Below are 17,463 nucleotides of genomic sequence, written 5' to 3' on the forward strand. Positions count from 1 at the left end.
AACTTCCCCTACCTGGGGAAAGAAATAGACTTACAAGTCCAGGAAGCACAAAGGGTCTCAAACAAGAGGAACCCAAAGAGGTCCACACCAAGACACATCATAATTAAAATGCCAAAGGTTAAAGACAAAGAGAGAATCTTAAAAGCAGCAAGAGAAAAGCAGTTAGTTACCTGCAAGGGAGCTCCCATAAGACTGTCAGCTGATTTCTCAACAGAAACCTTGCAGGCCAGAAGGGAGTGGCAAGAAATATTCAAAGTGATGAAAAATATGGAACTACAACCAAGATTGCTCTACCCAACAAAGCTATCATTTAGAATTGAAGGTCAGATAAAGAGCTTTTCAGACAAGGAAAAGCTAAAGGAGTTCATCACCACCAGACCAGCACTACAGGAAATGTTGAAGGGTCTTCTTTAAGAAGAAGCTAATGAACAAAAGAATCTGACGAACTAAATAGATCCAGAGACATTGACGCAGGCAACAGACGATCATATTTCAGAGGGAAGAGGGAAGGTGGTGGAGGGTGGGAAGAGATTAACCAAAGAAGTTATGTGCATATAAGCATAGCCCATGGACACTGACAATAACGGGGTGAAGGCCTGGGGAGGGGATGGGAGCAAAGCGGGGGGGGGGGTAAATTGGGGGGAAAATGGGGCACCGGTAATACTCTCAACAATAAAGATAAAAAAAAGAAACAAGACAAAATGAGGCTTTAACCCTCCCCCCTTTCCTGCCTAAGAGATTCAGACAGAAAAACCTGTTTCAGGAAGGAGATCTTGGAATGCTGATTTAGCCTAATTTGAATTAAGTTTGGTAAACAAAAGGGTGTCAAGCAGGTGCTTGTTAGCCAGACACCCCCATTTCCCCTTTTTTCTGAGTCACCTATCAAGAATTCTCTTACCATGTTTGTTCTGTTCTTCCTCAACTACCTGTAAACTGCACATCTCACGAAATCTAATGCTCTGTCCACCCCTCTTCTCCTTTGTCCAAAAATGTCATATATAAAGCCAGTGTTGCCTCACTATCTTTGGAATTTTCATGCCTATGTGAATTTACTATGTGCATGTATTAAAGTTTGATTTTTCTACTGATAAAAAAATTAAGCTCTTTTTAAAAATAATAGGTAATTTAAACCTATTTATATTTAGTATTCATATGACTGGTGTTTATTCCATTTTTATTTTCTTTTGGTATTTACAAAGTTGTACATTGTTTTAACAGTACTTTTATAAGTATCCATTTCTCTATGTTTTTATATCTATGAAATTTGTTGAGCCTTAATTTAATCCAACAGTGATCAGTTCTTCTAAATAAATATTCCTTGTGTGTATGAAAAAAACTGTTACTATTCTTCAATTGTTTGGTACATTTTTATATATTTAATTCAGCCTGTTAATTGTCTTATTCAAATATCATACAGCATTAATACTTTTAAATTTTAATTTCTAAATTAAATTTATTGGGGTGACACTGGTTAATAAGATTATATAGGTTTCAAGTGTCCATTTGTATGACACATGATCTCTGTATTGCATTGTGTGCCCTCTACCCAAAGTCAAATCATCTTCCATCAGCATATATTTGGTCTCCTCTGGCAACCACCATACTGTTGTCTGTGTCTATGAGTTTCAGTTTTATATTCCATATATGAGTGAAATCATATAGTTCTTAGCTTTTCCTGACTAATTTTGCTTAGCATAATATTTTCAAGGTCCACCCATATTGTTGCAAATGGCAATATTTCACCTTTTTAATGGGTGAGTAGTATTCCATTGTAACAATGTATCAGATCTTCTTTTCCCAATCATCTATTGAAGGACACTTTGTTTTCATGTGTTGGCCACTGTGTATAATGCTGCAATGAACACAGCAATGAATATATTTGTGAATCAATGTTTTCAAATTTTTAGCAAAGGAGCCAAAAATATTAAATGGAGAAAAGAAAGCCTCCTAAATAAATGGTACTGGGAAAATTGGAAAGCCACTTGCAAAAGAATAAAACTGGACTACAGTTTGTCCCCATGTACAAAAATTAATTTAAAATGGATCAAACACCTAAATATAAGCTATCAAACAATAAATTACACGGAAGAAAACAGAGTACTAAACTTATGGACCTTTGTCTTTGAGAATATTCCCAAAGGCAAGGGAAGTAAAGGCAAAAATAAATGAATGGGACAATATATAACTAAAAAGCTTCTGCACATCACAAGAAACTGCCAACAAAACAAAAAGCAACCAACAGAATGGGAGAAGATATTTGCAAGAACAGCTCCCACAAGGGATTAATATCCAAAATATATAAAGAACTCATACAACTCAACATTAATGATTTTTAAAGTCCATTTTCTATCATAGTGAGAGAGAATAATATTTAACTCTTTTATTTTTTAACTTTTAATTAAAAAAAAATTATTGGGGTGACATTGGTTAAAAAATTATATAGGTTTCAAGTATGCAATTTTATGATACATCATCTGTGTATTGCATTGAAACAAATGAGAATGACAATACAATATATAAAAACTTGTGGGATGCTGCATCCCCAGTAATATGAGGGAGTTTATATCAAACATTCAAAGAACTAACACCCATCCTACTCAAACAATTCCAAAAAATCCAAGAGGAAGGAACACTTCCAAGCCCTTTTTATGAGGCCAGCATTAGCCTAATTCCAAAGCCAGATAAAGACACTACAAAGAAAGAGAATTACAGGCCAACATCCCTGATGAACACAGATGCTAAAATCCTCAAGAAAATACTGACAAATTGAATCCAGCAATACATTAAAAAGGTCATACACTATGAGCCAGTGGGATCTATTCCAGGAATGCGAGGCTGGTACAATATTTATTCACAAATCAATAAATGTGATACATCACATAAACAAATGGAAAGACAAAAATCACATGATCATATCAATAGACACAGAAAAAGCATTCTATAAAATCCCATTTTTGATAAAAACTCTCAGCAAAGTGGGAATAGAGGGATCATATCTCAACATAATAAAGGCCATATATGACAAACCTACAGCCACCATCATACTCAATGGGTAAAAACTAAAACCATTTCTCCTAAGAACAGAAACAAGACAGGGATGTCCACTTTCACCACTCTTATTCAACACAGAAATGAAAGTCCTAGCCACAGCCATCAGATGAGAAGAAACAATTAAAGGCATTCAAATTGGAAATGAGAAAGTATAACTCTTATTATTCGCAGATGACATGATATTGTACATAGAAAACCCTAAAGACTCCACCAAAAAACTCCTAGATTTAATAAATGAATTTGGTAATGTAGCAGGATACAAAATTTACACCGAGAAATTGATGGCATTTTTTATACACTGATAGTGAGCTCACAGAAAAGGAAACTAAAAAATCAATCTATTTACCACTGCAACAAAAAAATTAAGATACTTAGGAATAAACTTAATCAAGGAGGTAAAAGACCTGTACCCGGAAAACTACAGGACATTGAAAAAAGAGATAGAGGAAGATATAAACAAGTGGAAGAATATGCCATGTTCATGGATTGGAAGAATTAACATAATTAAAATGCCCGTAATACCCAAAGCAACCTATAAATTCAATACAATCCCCCCCAAAATACCAGTGGCATATTTCACAGATCTAGAACAAACACTTCAAAAATTTATGTGGAACTAAAGAAGCCCCCAAACAGCCACAGCCATCTTGAGAAAGAAGAACAAAGTTGGAGGGATCACAATACCAAATGTCAAGTTATACTACAAAGTCATTAGTGATCAAAACAGCCTGGTACTGGCACAAGAACAGGCATACAGATCAATGGAACAGAACAGAGAACCCAGAAATTGACCAAGCCTTTATGCTCAATTAATATTTGACAAAGGAGGCAAGAGCACACAGTGGAATAAGGACAGTTTCTTCAATAATGGTGCTGGGAAAATTGGACAGGTACATGCAAAAACAAATGAAGGTAGGCCATCAACTCACACCCTACACAAGAATAAACTCAAAATGGATAAAACATTTAAATGTAAGTCAGGAAACCATAAAAATCTTAGAAGAAAGATGTCATCTCAGACATCTTTCGTAGCAGTGTTTGCAGATACATCTCCTCGGGCAAGGAAAACAAAGGAGGAAATAAACAAGTGGGACTACATCAAAATAAGCTTCTGCACACTGAAAGAAACCATCAACAAAATGAAAAGTGAGCCCACTGTATGGAGAACTTATTTGCCAATAGCATATCTGATAAGGGGCTAATTTCAAAAAGATACAAGGAACTCATACAACTTAACAAAAGGAAGACAAACAATCCAATTAAAAAATGGGCAAAGGACCTAAACAGACACTTCTCCAAAGAGGACATACGGATGGTCAAGAGACATATGAAAAAAATGCTCAATGATGCTAATCATCAGAGATGCAAATTAAAACGATAAGATATCACCTCACACCTGTCAGAATGGCTCCATCAACAAATCATCAAATGACAAGTGCTGGGGAGGGTGTGGGGAAAGGGGAGCCCTAGTGCCCTGCTGGTGGGAATGCAGACTGGGGCAGCCACTGTGGAAAACAGGATGGAGTTTCCTCAAAAAATTAAAAATGGAACTGCCATTTGACCCAGTGATCCCACTTCTAGAAATATATCTTAAGAGACCTAAAACACCAATCAGAAAAAAGTTATGCACCCCTATGTTCATAGCAGCATTATTTACAATAGCCAAGATCTAGAAACAGCCCAGGTGCCCATCAGTAGATGAGTGGATGAAGAAGCTGTGGGACATTTACACCGTGGAATACTATGCAGCTGTGAAAAGAAGTATCTCGTACCCTTTGGGACAGCATGGAGGGACCTGGAGAGTATTATGCTAAGAGAAATAAGCCAGGCAGAGAAAGACAGGTATCACATGACCTCACTCATATGTGGAATATAATGAACAAAATAAACTGATGAAGAAAACAGATCCAGAGACATAGAGGGTCTCAGAGGGAAGGTGGTGTGGACTGGGGAGGGGGGATGAATGAAAGAACTTATATGCTTATTTGCATGACCTATGGATACAGACAATAGTGTAGAGAAAGCCTTGGGGGTTGGGGGTGGATGCTGGGTGGAGGTGATCACTGGGGGGAAAAAGGACAATAAAGATAAATTAAAAAAAAATAAAGCTACCATATGATCCAGCAAAAAACCCCCAAAACTTACCAGACTGGCAAAAGTCCAAAAGACAGATCAGAGGCTCTGCTGTGGTCAGTGCAGGGAAACACATGCTCTCAAACACCGATGGTGTAGTCCACATATGGAGAGCAATTTGGCAAGATCCAGAAAACTGTGTGTAGCATACTACCTCTTGTTTGATAAAGTGGAAAATAGATCTTTATAGTGGATGGTTCTGACATAGGAACCGCTGCATGATAAAAGTGGTTGCTTTTTGTGTGTGTGGGTTTGGGAGGGAACGAGGCAAAGCTGGGTAGGAGAGGAAATGAGCCCTTCCTATGCTGTTTTATTTATGGTCCATTTGAATAAATACCTTCTTTTCTCAGATAGCACATATTACTATATGTTTTAATCTTCTTTTAGTATTGTTTTCACTTACTTAAATATGTTCTAATTGCTAAAAATTACAATTCCGTCCTTGCCATCTCCTTAAACTGGGCGCGTCACTCTTTCCTCCTCAGGGCTGGCAGCGGCCTTCTGAGGCGGGCCCCACCCGCTCCCCCACCCTCACCTGTCTCCTTGGCCATGCACCGCACTCAGGTTTCAGCAACGTCCAGGGGCACTCCTCAGGTCTGTCTTGTCTGACAGCTTTGCTTCATTTTCTTATTGAAATTCTCTCTTTATGTGGATTGTGTGATAAAACTTTATCTAGAGTCTCCTAACTCCCCAATTCTCCCCTATTTCTTTTCCAGTCATTTTCTGTCTCCATACTTAGGAACAGTCCGTATCTTTCTTCTCATTAATATAACGCTCCCACTAGATTATCTCATCTATTTCTACAGTTTAAATCTCACTTGTACTTTGTGGAATCCCAAATTCATATCCCTCTCTCAATACACTAGCACAGGTTCCAGCTACTTATCGGCTACCCTCCCTCTGGACGTGTCACAGACACCTTAAACTCAACCTGCGCTCCTCCCCACACCCGGCTCCGGGGCTGCTGTCCTGGTGAGGGAGCTTACCACCCATGCACTGGCCCAGACAGAAGTCTGGGCACTCTTAGGTTCCCTTCCTTTCCTCATAACCCACATCCAAATGGAGCCTGCACCCTGTGAATTTTGCTTTCTTAATATCTTTCACAATTAGTTTTTCTAGTCATTGTTTTATATCAAACTCTATTTAGGTTAAGTGAAATAACTGCACTTCCTGTTTCTAGTTTGACCCATTTGCAGTATTTATACTTTGTTTCAGCCAGAAAGAACACTTGCCTTTTCCCAAACTCACTATGTTGTCATGACTATCACTGTCCCCCGAGTATGTTATTTTTGAGTAAAGAATCTCTGTCTCTATCTCTTGTTCTGTCTCTATCTCCCTGTCTCTATTGCTCTCTCTAACTCTATCCTATCTATCTAACATCTATCATCTATCTATCTATCATCTATCTATCTATCTATCTATCTATCTATCTATCTATCTATCTATCTATCTATCATCTATCTATCTATCTATCTATCTATCTATCTATCTAATCTATCATCTATCTATCTATCTATCTATCATCTATCTATCTATCTATCTATCTATCTATCTATCTATCTATCTATCTATCATCTATCATCATCATCATCATCTATCTATCATCTATCTATCATCTATCTAATCTATCATTTACCTATTATCATCTATCATCTATCATCTATCATATCTATCATTTACCTATCATCATCTATCATCTATCATCTATCAATCATCTATCTGTCATCTATCTATCATCATCTATCATCTATCTATCTATCTATCTATCTATCTATCTATCTATCTATCTATCTATCTATCTATCTATCTATCATCTATCTATCATCTATCTATCTATCATCTATCTATCTATCTATCTATCTATCTATCTATCTATCTATCTATCTATCTATCTATCATCTATCTATCTATCTATCTATCTATCTATCTATCTATCTATCTATCATCTTATATATCTGAATGCTTCCAGCTTCCCCTTCATGTCCCCCACCCACTTGCTTGGTTACCCCCTCCCTTGGGGCACCAACTCAGCGATCAGGACCGCACATACCTTCCTGATATTTTCAGTGATGCTCATGCCATCAATTAACACAACTCCAGAGGTTGGGGTCTCATCTCCAGTTAACATTTTCAATATAGTGGTTTTTCCAGCTCCATTTAATCCAAGTAATCCAAAGCATTCAGAATTTTGGACGACAAGGGAGACATTTCTTACAGCCTTTACAACTGGACACTTAAAATAAATCTGAGAACATTAAAAAATCACACCATATAAAGCACTGATGGTAAGTCAACCACAACTATAACCTCAGACACCTGTGGATTGCTGCTGTCAACAGTTTTACAAGGGCACTTTCCCTTTCAGCCACCTATTTTACCAGAATATACATTGATCCCATAGAAGTCCAACAAATTAGTAACACTACCAATGAACTCTGGGCAGGGATGACGCTCAGGCAATAGTGTCACTGAGTGACTTTACCTTCATTAGCTCTTTGAGAAGCAGTGGGCTGTTGTTCAACGTAGGAGGCTGCGCCAAGACTTTCTGCCTTTCATTTTCTGTGTTTTTATCCATATATTCCTTGCTCACTTGGATGGGCACTGTAGCCTATATTTTCAAAACAAGGGCCACAGATGTGAATACATTGTAGATAACTTGTACAGACTGAGTGGTATTTTGAAAGCTGACCTGAAGGAGTAATTTTAAGGATGTCAGAAAATGTTGGACTAATTTTCAATAGCCTTCCTACCAATTTCCTGAGTTCTTATGAACAAATTTATTCTTGGTTTGCTTACTTTTCAAAACTACAGACATGAACAAAATTTTCTACCACTATGAGGAAGCAGCACTTTCTTGCCATAATATGGACACTTCATGGAAAACAAAAGCCATATCGAAACCATGGTCTAGTATGATTTGTTACAACTAAAGATGTTCAAGAGACCATGGGAATCAAGAGAGGAGACTAACGGCTCTTCCTTGTTCAGGGAAGGCTGAGCTGAGGGTGAAGAACTGAAGATTTATTGAGAGAATGAGCACAGGGCAGGGACAGGAAGAAAGGCCACTGTCAGCAATTGGGACCTTAGTGAAAGAGCAGAAATGAAACGACTCGGCATGTCTTGTTGCAGCAGGATAGTAAGCAGCTAGGAAAATCCCCCAGTGAGTGGAATGGAGAAACTGAGAAAGAAAATTAAACGAGGCCAAACAGTCTGGGCAGCTAGCAGCGAGCTTGTGAGCTGCAAGTTCTTATCTTCCCCACCCAAGGACACTTGAGAGCAAAGGGTTCATACCCTCCTCCTTAAGGAGAGAATGCACAGCTTAAATCACCCTGGCTGGGGAATAGAGAACGGAGACCCGATTAATGCCTTTTGTGCAGCTAAACCCAAGGACAGATGAAGTCTGGGGGACAAGTAACAAAAACCCCGCTAAAGCCAAACAGACTTAAGATAAAAGTAAAATAGTAAAATGGACCAAAGAATTATCCAAAACTCCCCTATCCACTCATTTTGATGCATTAGCATATTAAAAATGCACCTGGGAAGCTGATGACTATTCTACTGAAACCCTCCCCTAAGATTCTTGCCTATAGAGAAAAAAATGGGTAAAAAGCCCTCGGGACAAAGACTCAATGTAGGCTTGCTCTAGAGCACACCCATGCGCCTCCCCAGGCATGAATTCTTATTTCTAAGGTCCCCATGAAACCTGCAACCAGGGGAACGGTGGGCAGCAGCAGCTAGACCCGGGCTCACCCTCTGATCCTGTCTCCAAGACCCCTTTTTCTCTGATTCCCGGTGAGCTGAAGCAGCCCTGCCCAGGCTCCCTGCTTTCCTATAGCATTTCTAGGGGCCAAAGCAGAGCCCCCCTGGGCTCTCCATGTTGTTTCTTCCACCCTAATTCCTTCCTTTGTTTCACTGTCCCCAGCATTAGTAAACATACTCTCAAACCCACCTGGACTCATGCTGTGAAATCTTCCCTGCAGGAAGTCAAAGGCCCACATGCTACAGGCCGGCCTGAGGCAGACCTGCTCCGCCGGCCCGTCTGGTAACGTTGTGATTAGTAATTGGTACTGCTTGAGCAAAAGTTGATTGATTTGAATTGCCTATTTTTACATCAAGTACTCAGTTAATAGTACTGGTTAAGGAGGAGTGGAGCTGGAGAATATAATCAGCTCAGTGAACATAACAATCAAAAGAATGAGAAGAAAACTGCTCTTTTCCAGTTTTGAAATTGGTTGCACAGGAGGGGAAGGGAGACGGTCCCTGCTCTACTTTCAGTCCCAGGGGGAAGCAGCAAGTCCTTCCCCGCTGGGTGGACTGTAGGCTTCACATAGGTAAGCGGGCCCGCGGATAAGCAGGTTGAGACAGTTCTTTCCCTTCCCTATTTGCAGACAGTTTCATGTAAATGGGTGTGAAATGTGGATATAAACATGTGGTTTTTCTTCTTGACATTCTTAATACATGGGTAACATTGACTGATTTTCAAATATTAAAGTAGCTTTTCCATTTATGAAATAAACCTACTTGCTCATGGTGTGCTATTGTTTCCACGTGTTCCCGGATTCTACCTGTGAATATTTTGTTGAGGATGTGTGTCTGTGTTCATGAGGGATATTGGTTTCTTGTACTTTCTCTGATTTTTGTATTAGCGTAATAAGGCTTCATAAAGAGAATTGGAAAATGCTCCCACCTCTTTTACATTACAGAAGAAATTGTGTAGAATTGTTTGTAAAATTTATTTTTCAATTATAGTTTATATTCAATATTACTGTCTATTAGTTTCAGGTGTCCAGCATAGTGATTAGACAAATGTATTCTTTACAGAGCATTACCCTGATATTTCCAGTACCTGGGACCATAGGTAGTTATTATAATATTATTGACTATATTCTCTATGCTTTCCTTTGCAAGAATTGATGCTATTTCTTCTTTAATTTTTTGGTAGAATTTATCAGTGAGATTGTCCACGTGTGGTGTTTTCTTTCCCTTTACATTGCTGATCATGTGTCATTTATTTTTATTTTATAGTCACTCTGGCTAGAGGGTTATCAATTTTAATCATTTTTCAAAGAATGAGTTTTTTGTTGCATCCCCTGATTTTTCTCCATTGTATTTCTATTTGCAGTTTCATTCATTTCTTTTCTTATTTTTGTTTACTTAAATGCTGTTGGCTCTGAGTTTATTTCACTCTTCCTTTCCTAATTTATTGAGGTACAAACTTCAGTTATTGAACTGAGACCTTTTCTCTTTTCTCATGTAAGTATTTAATACTATAAATTCCCATTAAAAGACTGCTTTAGGTGCACCCCACAAGTTTTGATATGTTGCATTTTCATTTTATTCAGTTTAAAGTATTTTCTAATTTCTTCTGCAACTTCCACCTTGACTGACAGGTTGCAGAGAAGCATGTTGCTTAATTTCCCAGTGTTTAGAGATTTTCCTGTTATATTTCTGTTATTAAATTGTAGTTTAATTTCATGATGATCAGAAAAAATCCTCTGCATTATTTCAAATCTCTTAAAATTGTGAATGGCATGTCTTGGTGAATGTCCCATGTGTACTGCTCTTATTGGGCGCAATACTCTCTAAATGCCAATTAGATCTAGTTAGATGGTGTTTTGCAGTTTTTTTATTAATTTTCTGTTTCTTGTGTTCTATTGATTGCTAAAAGAGTAATTGGTTGGTTACCAAAACAACTGTGAATGAGCATATGCTGTTTTGCAGTGGAGGCCTCTGTATTTTCCTCATCTGATAGTGCCACCTCTGTACACTCAGAGAGTTCAGGGAAATCAGGATTTGAGGGTCATTAACTCAGATGTCTCCATCTGGTGGATTAGGGTTTCACTCTTTTTTAACAGGAGGTGAGATCTTGGCAGAGCAGATCTGTCTTGGTTGAGAGTTTGATCTTCCTGGAGCTCATCTAATCTGAAAGTTAGATCTTGATCATAGGACTCGTTTTTTTCTGCTCTTTCATGGCAGGAAACGAGAGACTCATTACAAGATATCAAAGAGCCTCTTTCACGTTCACACTTGGCTTTCAATTTCCTACTAACTCTCAGCTTTTTATTCTATGAAGCCAAGAGCTTACCAATAACTTATAATCTCACTGTTCTTACAGTTGCTATTTCCCCATTTAAAAAAAAGAATACTTGATATATCGCACCAGTCAGTGCATTCTGTTCCTCTGGTATATCCCCCCAATTCGGAACTGATAAAAGTTTTTACAATTAGACCATTATTTTGAGCCAGAGGCTATTATACTTCCTTTACCACCCGTGATGTGGACCTCACTAAAATCCTATCTGACTGTGTATCTTCTCAAACCTCTCCTGGTACTAACTGCTGCAGGTGGAGTTCTCTTGGGACCAACACCTGTGGAAGGGAGAAAAAAAAATCAGGAGTAGGCAGGGGGTAGAAATCAAGTTGTGATGCAGGTCAAATGACATCCTCAGCTGACCCAGTGGGAAGCCTGATGCTGTTTGAGTGGCATTGAGATGATCAAACATTTTACTCCTGCATCTGTGACTGGATGCAGGTAATCTGGGAAGAACTGTCACTTTGGGAGAGGAGGCTCTCTGCAGCTGAAGCATCCATCAAGATGATGACAGCTGAATTGTCTGAAGCCAGCACTCCCGGAAGTGGGGTGCCAACTCCACTGCATGGGGGTCTGGACAGTGCATTATGATATACATTACAGGGGGGCACTCAATCCTTTGATTTTTCTGGGGCATATATAGCAGCCACCAGAGAAAATGTTTGATTCCAGCATCAAGTACCAAGAAGACCTTTTGAAACAAAGTGAAAGACATGTACATAGGTTTTAGATAGATTATATTAGGGATGAAACTTGAAAAAGGAGTTAAGGCCAAGTCTCAGGTTTCTCTGTTCAACAAATACAGAAGTGATAGTGTTAGTTATTGAAATAGGGGACACTGGGAAGTTTTGTGGCAGCGGAAGAGGAGGAAAATAAATGTGTTAATAAGCAACAATAATGCTCCTACTAAAAACCAACATTTATTATTTATTATGTGCTGGGCATGTGCCCTTCACAGATAATTAACCTTCTTAATAACTGTGTGAATCAAAGTCTAATATGACCTCACTTATGTAATGGAAATATGTCAAGAAATAATGGCCAAAAATTTCTTAAATTTCATGAAAAATATTAATCTATACATCCAAGAATTTAAATGAACTCCAAGTGGTTTAAACACAAAAAGATCAACAAACTTCCCGGCCAGCATGGCTCAGGGGTTGAGTGTCCGCCTAGGATCCAGGCAATCAGGGTTCGATTCCGGGTCAGGGCACATGCCCGGTTGTGGGCTCCATCCCCAGTAGGGGCTATGCAGGAGGCAGCCGATCAGTGACTCATCATTGATGTTTCTATCTCTCTCTCTCCCTCTCCCTTCCTTGCTCTGAAATCAATAAAGACATATTTAAAAAAAAAAAAAAAAAAGACCAACAAGCTTAATAGCCAACTTTTTGTGAAATCAATACTCCACTTCATAGAATCAATTAGGTCTAAAAGGCAGTGGTGTCTGGGAAGGTGGGGGTGGGTAGGTGGGTGTGGAGAGACTAGCCAAAGTATTTATATGTATAAATGCATAACCCATGGACACAGACAATGGTGTGGTGAAGGCCTGGGGCGGGGTGTGGGTGCAGGGTAGAAGGGGTAAATGGGGAAAAAGAAGGAACATCTGTAATTCTTTCAACAATAAAGATAAATTATTAAAAAAGGCAGTGATGTTATATATTACCAGTGTTGAAAGAAAAATCTATCAATGAAGATGTAATGTTTTTCACTTTTTATGGTTCATGAACTATCTTTCGCTTCTCATGGACAGTTGTGACTTTTTCTAATTTTAAATGTTAAAAAGACTGAGAGTGAACTTAAAGAGCATAGGAAATTCAGTTTACTTTGATTTCCAGATACCGAGGAGAACCAGGCTAGTTTGTTAGATTACACATGAAGGTTGAGGCCCCGGAGACAGTGCACCTGGTGGTCAGACTCGACCACGCTGGATGACAAACCTACCACATCCACGAGTGACACTCAAGAGGCGCACTTGGTGAACACCAAAGCCCCACGGAAGTAAATCCTGTTCCATGGGGTGTCTCCAGCACAGCAGCTCTCTGGCTGTAGTTGCAGCTGGTCCTCACAGCTGATTGGCCTGGGGGTCAAATCCTTGCAGTGAAGCCAACAGCATCCAAGGCTCAACTACAACAGGACAGTGCACACAGCCCACACAGGGGAGCACCTGGATGGCCCAGCTCAGGTGACTGGGGAGGCTGAGACACTGGACCCTACAGGAAACCTACTACACAGCCACTCTACAAATTCCAGGAGACATAGCAGCTCTATCTAACACACAGAAACAAACACCAGGAAGCAGCCAAAATGTGGAGGCAAAGAAACATGTTACAAAGGAAAGAACAGAGAAATCTCCAGAAAAGGAACTAAATGAAATAGAACCAAGCAAGCTACTAGATACAGAGTTCAGAATTATGGTTATAAGGTTGCTCAATAATATTAGTAAGAGTAGTATGAAAATAACTGAGAAAATCAATGACTTAATAAAGTACCAATCAGAAATGAAGGCTACATGAACTGAAATGAATAATTTACAGGAATCAACAGTAGAGTAGAGGACGCTGAGAATCAAATCAGCAATTTGGAACATGAGGAAACAAAAAGCACCCAACCAGAAGAGAAAAAGAAAAAAGAATCCTGAAATATGAAGATAGTATAAGGAGCCTCTGGGACAACTTCAAGAGGCCCAATATTGGGGTCCCAGAAGGGGAAGAATGAGAGCAAGAAATTGAAAACTCATTTGAAAAAATAATGACAGAAAACTTCCCCTACCTGGGGAAAGAAATAGACTTACAAGTCCAGGAAGCACAGAGGGTCCCAAACAAGAGGAACCCAAAGAGGCCCACAGCAAGACACATCATAATTAAAATGCCAAATCTTAAAGACAAAGACAGAATTTTAAAACCAGCAAGAGAAAAGCAGTTAGTTACCTACAAGGGAGCACCCATACGACTGTCAGCTGATTTCTCAACAGAAACTTTGCAGACCAGAAGGGAGTGGCAAGAAATATTCAAAGCGATGAAAAACAAGAACCTACAACCAAGATTGCTCTACCCAGCAAAGCTATCATGTAGAACTGAAGGTCAGATAAAGAGCTTTCAGACAAGGAAAAGCTAAAGGAGTTCATCACCACCAGACCAGCACTACAGGAAATGTTGAAGGGTCTTCTCTAAGAAGAAGCTAATGAACAAAAGAATCTGACAAACTAAATAGATCCAGAGACATTGACGCAGGCAACAGACGATCATATTTTAGAGGAAAGAGGGAAGGGAGGTGGAGGGTGGGAAGAGATTAACCAAAGAAGTTATATGCATATATGCATAACCCATGGACACAGTCAACAATGGGGTGTAGGCCTGGGGAGGGGATGGGAGTGAGGTGGAGGAGGTCAATTGGGGGGGAAAATGGGACACCTGTAATACATTCAACAATAAAGATAAATTAAAAAAAAAAAAGGAAGAAAAAAATAAAAAGTTCCATAATTGCAACCAAATACATTTTAAAGTAATACATATACATATGTGTTTTATCATAGTCAGTCCATTACAAATAGTTTCCTGGTTGGCAGAGGATTCAAAGCTTAGACCCTAAAATACGAACTAAGATGAAAGAGCTGTAATTCAAATTAGTACAAGTTACATCTTGGTATAATTAAATGATACTATCAAACAATAGAGATAGAAATATGCAAATTAATACTTTCTGGCCTAACACTGAGCTTTTTTTCAGTTGTATCAAAAGTCTGTTACTCACCTTCTTGACTTTCAGGAATGTGTTGTATGCTCGAAACACAATGTTTTTAAAGACAAAGTTTTTCAATCTCCAGGATGTAGTCTCCACACAAAAAAGTATGAGGAAATAAAATAAGCCCAGGGCAGCCAGTGAAATCAAAAACTTTGCAATTCCATTCTTTCCAAAACTATAGACATTATTGTCAATAACTGGGGATAACAAAAGAGAGAGCCTTATTTTAAAAACTGATGCATAGTCTAAGATAACACCAAATGTTAAGAAATATGGATTGAAAATGAATTTTAAGTTAGATTTAGAGAAGTATGGAACACAGATAATAAGTAATTGTCTTCTTATTCTGTTTGTCTTATTTGATCTTCCCTGATATTTATAGTTACTATGAAAGTTCTCCTGCCAATAATTTTTCTATACTTTTTACCAGTTTTGATAGGAGATCACGTTACTAAATACTCAATAAATTTCAAAGGCTAAGCCTTTGTGGACAGAATGCTTAGTAATTAAATAAAGCAAGCAAAATAAAGGTATTTATGGCATATCTATCCATTATTATAGGCCATGCAGAATATCCTTAAAGTTCTTGTTTAAATACTTGTTTTAAAACTTTTGGGTATATACACAGGAATGGAGTTGCAGGGTCATATGGTAAATCTGTGTTTAGCTTTTTGAGGAACCACCAAACTTTTCCACAGCAGGTGCAACATTTTATATTCCTACCAGCAATGTGTGAGAGTAAGAACTACTTCATATCCTTACCAAACCTTTAATAGTTTCCACATTTGATTATAGCCATCCAAGTGTGTGTGAAGTGATATCTCATTGTAACTCTTTTTGTGAATACATTTGACATGTATCATTGTGTAAGTTAAGATATAAGCATGTTTGTTTGATACATTTATGTATTATAATGATTGCTGATATAGCAATATTTATCACAGTACATCATTAAGGTACATTATTGTCCATATTCATTACATAGTCATGCATCACTTAATGACAGAGATGAATATTTTCTGAGCAATGTGTCATTAGGCAATTTTGTCATTATGTGAACATCACAGAGTGCACAAACCTAGATGGTATAGCTTACTATACCACAGAACCTATTGCTTCTAGGACACAAACTTGTACAGCATGTTACTGTATGAATACTGCAGGCAATTGTAATATAAAGGTACATGTATATAGAGACGTTATATTAAATGGAGCTTTAGACTTTATAAATAATGTACACTTAGGCTATGCTAAATTTACAAAAAGTATCTTCTTTTAATAACAAATTAACCTTAGCTTACTGTAACTTTTAAAATTTAACATTTAAAAACTTATATCTCTTTGACTCTTTTGTAATAACACTTAGCTTAAATAAACACTTTACGTTTAAGTCCTTGAATGATTTTTGAATTTATTCCGGTGTATGCTGTAAGTTGGTGGTCTAGTTTCATTTTTTTGCATGTACCTGTCCAATTTTCTCAACACAATTTATTAAACTGACTGTCTTTATTCCATTGTCTGATCTTGCCTCCACTGTCAAATATTAATTGAGCATAATGGCTTACATTGATTTCTGAGTTCTCTGTTCTGTTACATTGATTTTTATGCCTATTCTTGTGCCAGTACCAGACTTTTTGATTACAATGGCTTTGTAGTATAACTTGATACCTGGTATTGTGATTTCTCCAACTTTGTCCTTTCTGAAGATTGCTGAAGCTATTTGGGGTCTTTTTTGGTTCCATATGAATTTTTGTAGTAGTTGTTCTAGAGCTGTGAAATATGCTGTTGGTATTTTAATAGGGATTGCATTGATTTACAGATTGCTTTGGGTAGTATGGACATTTTAATTATGTTAATTCTACCAATCCATGAAGATGGTATACGATTCCACTTGTTTATATCCTTTTCTATATCTTTATTTAATGTCCTGTAGTTTTCTGAATACAGGACTTTTACCTCCTTAAGTTTATTCCTGAGTATCTTAATTTTTTCTTGCAATGGTAAATGGAATTGTTTTTTTAGTTTCTCCTTCTGAGAGTTCATTATTGGTGTATAAAAATGCCATGAATTTCTGGGTGTTAATTTTTGTATCCTGCTGCATTGCTGAATTCATTTATTAAATCTAGTAGTTTTTTGGTGGAGTCTTTAGAGTTTTCTATGTACAACATCATGTCATCTGCAAATAATGACAGTTTTACATCCTCCTTTCCAGTTTGGATGCCTTTTAATGTTTTCTTCTTGGCTGATTGCTGTGGCTGGGACTTCCAGTACGATGCTGAATAAGAGTGGTGATTCCTGATCTTAAGGGAAAAACTTTCTTTTTGCCCATTGAGTATGATGTTGGCTGTAGATTTGTCATATATGGCCTTTATTATGTTCAGGTATGATCCCTCTATTCCTACTTTGTTGAGCGTTTTTATAAAAAATAGGTGCTGGATTTTGTCAAA

General features: G+C 37.9%; 1 protein-coding gene across 1 annotated transcript in view; it reads right to left on the minus strand.

Annotated features, from left to right (window-relative positions):
* The window catches only part of LOC308554459 (phospholipid-transporting ATPase ABCA3-like), a 244,167-nt gene that overhangs the window by 15,311 nt on the left and 211,393 nt on the right, over positions 1 to 17,463 (minus strand). The window contains exons 22-24 of the mRNA XM_081131699.1: positions 15,026 to 15,213; positions 7,667 to 7,792; positions 7,235 to 7,429 (exon numbers count right to left, since the gene is read on the minus strand). Of these exons, the coding sequence (XP_080987825.1) occupies positions 7,235 to 7,429; positions 7,667 to 7,792; positions 15,026 to 15,213 (509 nt within the window). The remainder of the gene's footprint in view (positions 1 to 7,234; positions 7,430 to 7,666; positions 7,793 to 15,025; positions 15,214 to 17,463) is intronic.

This window comes from Miniopterus schreibersii (genome assembly GCF_964146895.1).
Source record: "Miniopterus schreibersii genome assembly, chromosome: 3".
Classification (NCBI taxonomy): Eukaryota; Metazoa; Chordata; class Mammalia; order Chiroptera; family Miniopteridae; genus Miniopterus; species Miniopterus schreibersii.